This window comes from Panicum virgatum, chromosome 2N, assembly GCF_016808335.1.
Source record: "Panicum virgatum strain AP13 chromosome 2N, P.virgatum_v5, whole genome shotgun sequence".
In the NCBI taxonomy this organism is placed as follows: Eukaryota; Viridiplantae; Streptophyta; class Magnoliopsida; order Poales; family Poaceae; genus Panicum; species Panicum virgatum.
The window spans coordinates 47,914,146-47,919,703 of NC_053146.1; the positions used below are offsets into that span (position 1 = coordinate 47,914,146).

Below are 5,558 nucleotides of genomic sequence, written 5' to 3' on the forward strand. Positions count from 1 at the left end.
TCCACAAATTTTAGAAAACACATCGAAAGGGTAAGTAGTGGTACGTTTCGAAGATCTGGAAAATTGTGATGGCATGGTTCAAAATAGATGAATTGTAATGGTAGATGAGTGAACTTGGAAAATTATAATGGCACAGATCCAATTAACCATTTTTATTATGTTCCTTCCTCTCTCCCCTTATCTAATACCTGCTGTTTCTTCCTCTCCCACTGTCACACTCGCAGCACAAAAGAAATCTCATATGTCAAACGAAAGTTGTGTGATCTTCTTAGGCAGGAGCAGGGGTGTGGGCTGAATCTGCGCCCTTCGGCTGGCCGCTTTGACGGGCGCCAACGCTTTGCAGCTCCGTCCGACCACACGCATGCCCAGCCCGCAACGAGCAACTCCGGCAGCACCGGGTGTGGGCTGCTCCTCCGGCCAACTGCGCCGAGCCCTTCCGCCTCGCCGCGCCGCGCGTGCTCCGGCAGGGACGCATCGCATGCTAGACTCTGCCGCTCCGTTCGCCCACGCGACCGGCTGGCCTGCGTCGAGACGCTCCATTAGGCACGCGCCGCCCCCCTTGAAAGGTTGTCCGCATGGGTCGCCGTCCTATCGCCCGCTAAGCGCGCCATGCTGTCACTGTCAGTCGGCCATTGCGCTATGCTGCTTCCTGCATATATCCCCGTTGCTCACCAGCCATCGTGCCGTGCTCCTCCCAGTCCCACCGCGCGGCCTCTGCTGCTCTTACACATAAACCAAAATGATTTTCTATTCGCACGCTGCACCTGCGGAGCCACACGAAGAATGGAGCCAGAGCCACGGTGCTCAGCTGCTGGCTGACGAGCTCTGGCTCAACTTCACTCATGTATGTGCGCTGCCCACTACCACCATTTCATTCCTCCAATTGCGTTCGCCCATTTTTCTCATCCGTGCAAATCTTGCTTCCTACTCGACCATGTCACTTTGATGCACAACCCTGCGCTTCCAAAATATGGCCTGTATCAACTAGGTCGCTTCCAAAATATGCTCAATGCCCCTCCTACCGACCAATCTAAGACAAATTTGGGTGACATTACTTTGGAATTCCAGTTGGAGATTCGCTACTAAAACATTTTATTTCACTTACCATATTACAACCTCTGTTTTTCTTCAGAAACACCAATGACTGACAGCAGCCTTAATTTTTTACACTTCCCGAATACTTGGCTGATGCAACAATGTAATAATTTTGTGTTGTTTTTCCCGGTATTTGGTACAACCATGTTGTATTTGCCTTATGAATTGGCTTTAACTCTATTGATCATATTGGAAGACCAAACAATATACCTTATTGCTGCATTTAGTTGCATTCTCATTTCACTTTCATGTTACTTACATGTAAACCTGATTTGTACCATTGCACATCAAAGGAAAATTTCTCTGATTATGGCCTAGGAATACCAGGGCTATATAGCTAACAACAAGGAAATCAAACGGAATAATATTCTAGTGTATATGGGGCATGCCAATATGGACCGCTGCTTTTGCTTATAGTTCCGGATACAACTTTGGTTAACTGACACTCTTACTATGTATCTTTTGGTTGAAAACACAGCTTTCGACAGCCCAAAACATTTTCAGCCACCATAGAACAACATAGATATGAAATGGCATATTATAATATACCTTCTCTTGGGAAGAAAGATTAAGTTCACTGCCTCCCCTGAGGCGTACTATATTAGTTTCTGTAACACCTACTAGTTTCTGTAACACCAAGGTTGTAAGCAATATGTTGTGTTGAGAATTCCTCACTGCCCATAATGTTCCCATACTTCTTCAGTTAATCAATAGTCCGATAACTGACACCATTTATACTGGAAGAGTCCACCAAAAAGAATAAATCAGTAATACATGTAAGAGATCTCAAAATCAGCAGATAAGAAGCTGAAGTACCCATCCCGACCCATAGCTACCTCATTTCACCATAGGAGATGGAAAAAGAGGGGGGGGTCATCTGCAATGGGAAGAAGAAGATGAAAACGGGTAGGAAAACCTCTTATTTATTTGGTAAAAACTAGTTTCACGGCCGCCTTATCTCCACCAATTCACGGCCGCCTTATCTCCACCAATTTATTACTCTCCTGATACTCTCTTTCTTTCCCCATCCCTCCTTTTCTCCCATCTCTCATCTCTCACATCTCTCTCTCTCTCTCTCTCTCTCTCTCTCTCCCCCCCCTCAACTCCCCTGCCGATCCTTCCCCGCCGGGTCGCCACCTCCCACGCCGCCCCTCCCCAACCCCATTGGGCCTCCCCTCCCGAGCGCGCCCCTCCTTGTCGCGCGCTCCCTCCTCTCCCTGCGGCGTTTGTGGTGCTAGCGGCCACTGAGGCGTAGGTTAGCTAGGTCCTATTTATTTTCTATTTGTATATATCTTGTAACACCAGAAGTAGTAGATGAAACGGAATAGTCAGAAATGGAAGCGGGATATATAGGTTTAGGCTAGTCTTAGTACATAGTTTCATTGTACGGTTTCCAAGAGGAGTGTCATGGGATGAAACTTTTATCTCATCCATGAAACTCTCTCTTCTCTCTCATCATAATGATCTTACCATATCAACGATTTTTTTTGATATTGTATTAAAATTAATACCCACGAATCTCCTATGAAAATTCCGCCGAGATAGGCCTTACAGAAGGAAGAAAAACAAAAGGTATCTCATCATTCACCAGATATACACATATAGATACAACACTTCAATGTTTCCTAGGGCTAGACCACGGGGGTGAGCCAATTGGTGTTGGGTTGCCAGGGAGGATGTAAGGGTAGGATATCGAAATTTTTTTGATTTCACAAATACAGAACTAATACGAGGTTCCCTGAAAGTAAACCTGCAAGAACGGGCTGGATGCACCCCATCCGTGCCGTCTTATTTCCATATTTTTCGCAAATCTAAAAGTATGCGAGATAAATGTTGAAATATAGGTGGGATGGACATATTTTTCATGTTGTATAATAAACTTAGTACAATAAGAAAACTTGGTCATTACACTATAACAATATAATATTTCCCAGCAGATACAAATGGCCAACGGTCCAATTTCTAGTGTATTTAGATAATTGTCTACCATAACAATAGGGAAAGATGGTATGAATTGCCGTGATATATGCCCATATGTTCATCATTCACCTCTAAATCCTAAATCGTAGGCATGGCACTAGTTTGCAATGGTGATTAGAAATTTAGAATCCACCAAATTAAACATCCAATGTTTTCTATGATTTTTTATTCACTTATTATTTTGTAACATGTTTCACCTTACAATTATTGTGGGACCTCTGAAAGTAGCCTCTGATTAATAATAAGATCACTGTAACATGACATGACTTTTGATGTTTCAAATTGGCGAGAGAATTCTAGGTACTGTTTTGTACAAGTAGGTTCATTTTGGCATGGGCTAGTAATTTCGGGAGGGAGAAGACAAACATGTAATGCTATACTCACTCGGTAATGATTCTTTTGGCTTAACAAGCATATTACAGCACGGACTGCACGACACATGACTAGCAGCTAGCAGGCTACTATCGAGAGAAGGGGGCAGTCGACGCCCGACACAGACGTAAATGATAGATCGTGCAGCAGTAGCAGCACGACACAAGTACAAACTAGCGACCCTACGTGAATTTATTCAGGTAAAGCTGCCCATGCATGCTTACATCTTGAACAGTGAACCGGAGCTAGGTGCAGAGCCGAGGCCGGGGCCCAACTTTTACGCGATGGCGATGCTGCGGTTGGAGCTCTCGGTCTCCACGGACCTGAAGGCCTCGAAGCGTGGCTCCTTGGCCTCGAACTTGTGCCGCATGTACAGCTTCATGTAGTCCTCGAACACGAACCTGGGGTACGCCTCCGCGGCCTCCTCGGCCTTCACCAGCGCCGGCGCCGGGAAGATGACGGCGTCGCCACCCGGGTTGTAGAAGGATGCGATGGACATCCGGTTCCCGTCGGGCTGCGCCACCACCCGGTGCATCACGCTCTTGTACCTGCCGTTGGTGATCACCTCCAGCTGGTCGCCCAGGTTCACCACGATGGAGTGGCGCATGGGCGGCACGTCCACCCACTCGCCGTCCTTGAGCAGCTGCAGCCCGGCGACGCGGTCGTCCTGGAACAGCAGGATGATGCCGCCGGCGTCCGTGTGCGCGCGCAGGCCGCTCACGAGGTCCGGGCGCGGGCACGGCGGGTAGCTGCTGACCTTGGTGCCGAAGGTGGGGACGCCGCTGGGCCCGCGGAAGGCCCGCGCGAGGTAGCCCTTCTCCAGGCCGAGGTTCTGGCACAGCAGGTCCAGCAGCCGCTCCGCCAGCGCCTCCAGCTCGCCGGCGAACCGCTTCATCACGCGGCGGTACCCGTCGTCGAGGTCGGGGAGCTCGGCGAGGTTGGACTCCGGGAGGTGGCGGACGAAGAAGGTGCTCTCCCAGTCAAGGTTCTCCGCCTTGACACCGCGCGCGTCGTCACCGCCGTCCTGGAGCGCCTTGCCGGCGAACTCGAGGAACCGCTGCTCGCGCACCCTCTTGTAGTGGTCCTTGGTCAGCTTCTCCACCTCGTCCATCAGCTCGGTCGAGATGCCGTGGTTCAAAATCTGCACCGCAAGAGAACAAAAAGGAAACAGAGAACCACATCAGCGAGAGGAAGATTTCTACCCTACAGCTTATTTACCATAAGCTTTTTTTTATGTTGAAATTACAGATGCATCATCATGTATCCACCTCGAAGAAGCCCCAGTTCTCGCATGCGTCACGCAGCAGCTCCATCGCCGCCGGCCTCTCCTCCCCACCGAGCAGACCCATGTCGATGACCGGGAACGACAATGCCGGCGCCATGTTAACCTCTCTTGCCAAGCCTCGCAGGACTACTTGACTAGCTACGAGCTCGCTCTCCGGCTACTGTTTCTTCCTTGTACGTGTCCAGTGCTCAGCTCCGGATTGCAGTGAGTGGAAGTGGCCAGGGCCGGTCGCAATTTATAGGCTCGGCGGCCAAGCCCAAAGCTTTCAAGAGGAGTGGAGGACCTTACCGGCCGCTCACTTGTAAGGCCCACGGTTAGCCGGCAGAGTTACACCGGTGGTTGTGCAGATAGACACCGGAGACTGGACGCATTGGCCGGTGGGCGCCCACTCCCCATGTGGCCGGCGCGTGCTGTCCCGTGTCATCCCAGGCCCCTCGAGCATGGATGCACGGAATGCTCTTTGCCCCCACCGTGCTTAGCACCGGCGCTCGCGGAAGCCGCGTCCGGCCGGCGCTCCAGCTCGGATGCTCCACGCGCGAGAGCGGCGGGGCAGGGCGGCCGTCGGCGGTGGCCGATGGGGACGCGACGTGCTTCCGTAGCCGAGTTGGGGATGGCAAGCCATATGGCACATGATGTCACAGTTTGTGTACGCGGCGAAGGCCCTGTTTAGTTTCCAAAAATTTTCAAGATTCTCCGTCACATCGAATTTTTGGACACATGCATGAAGTATTAAATGTAGTTTAAAAAATAACTAATTGTACAGTTTAGTTGGAAATGATGATATGAATCTTTTGAGCCTAATTAGTACATGATTGGACATTAATTA

At 50.0% G+C, this 5,558-nt stretch overlaps 1 protein-coding gene across 1 annotated transcript; it reads right to left on the minus strand.

The window, feature by feature from the left end:
* Nucleotides 1–3,427: 3,427 nt before the first annotated feature.
* Nucleotides 3,428–4,952, minus strand: LOC120660837 (1-aminocyclopropane-1-carboxylate oxidase 1-like). Its single transcript, XM_039939482.1, has 2 exons — nt 4,716–4,952; nt 3,428–4,588 (listed from the first exon to the last, which is right to left on the minus strand). The coding sequence occupies exons 1-2, from the start codon at nt 4,827–4,829 to the stop codon at nt 3,725–3,727; spliced, it is 978 nt and encodes a 325-aa protein (XP_039795416.1). The 5' UTR covers nt 4,830–4,952; the 3' UTR covers nt 3,428–3,724.
* Nucleotides 4,953–5,558: the final 606 nt, after the last annotated feature.

Bases quoted from the DNA above. Each gene is read 5' to 3' on its own strand.
- LOC120660837 (XM_039939482.1), bottom strand. From the start codon at position 4,829: ATGGCGCCGGCATTGTCGTTCCCGGTCATCGACATGGGTCTGCTCGGT. The intron at 4,589-4,715 runs GTGGATACATGA...CTTGCGGTGCAG, and splicing joins AGAACTGGGGCTTCTTCGAG to ATTTTGAACCACGGCATCTC.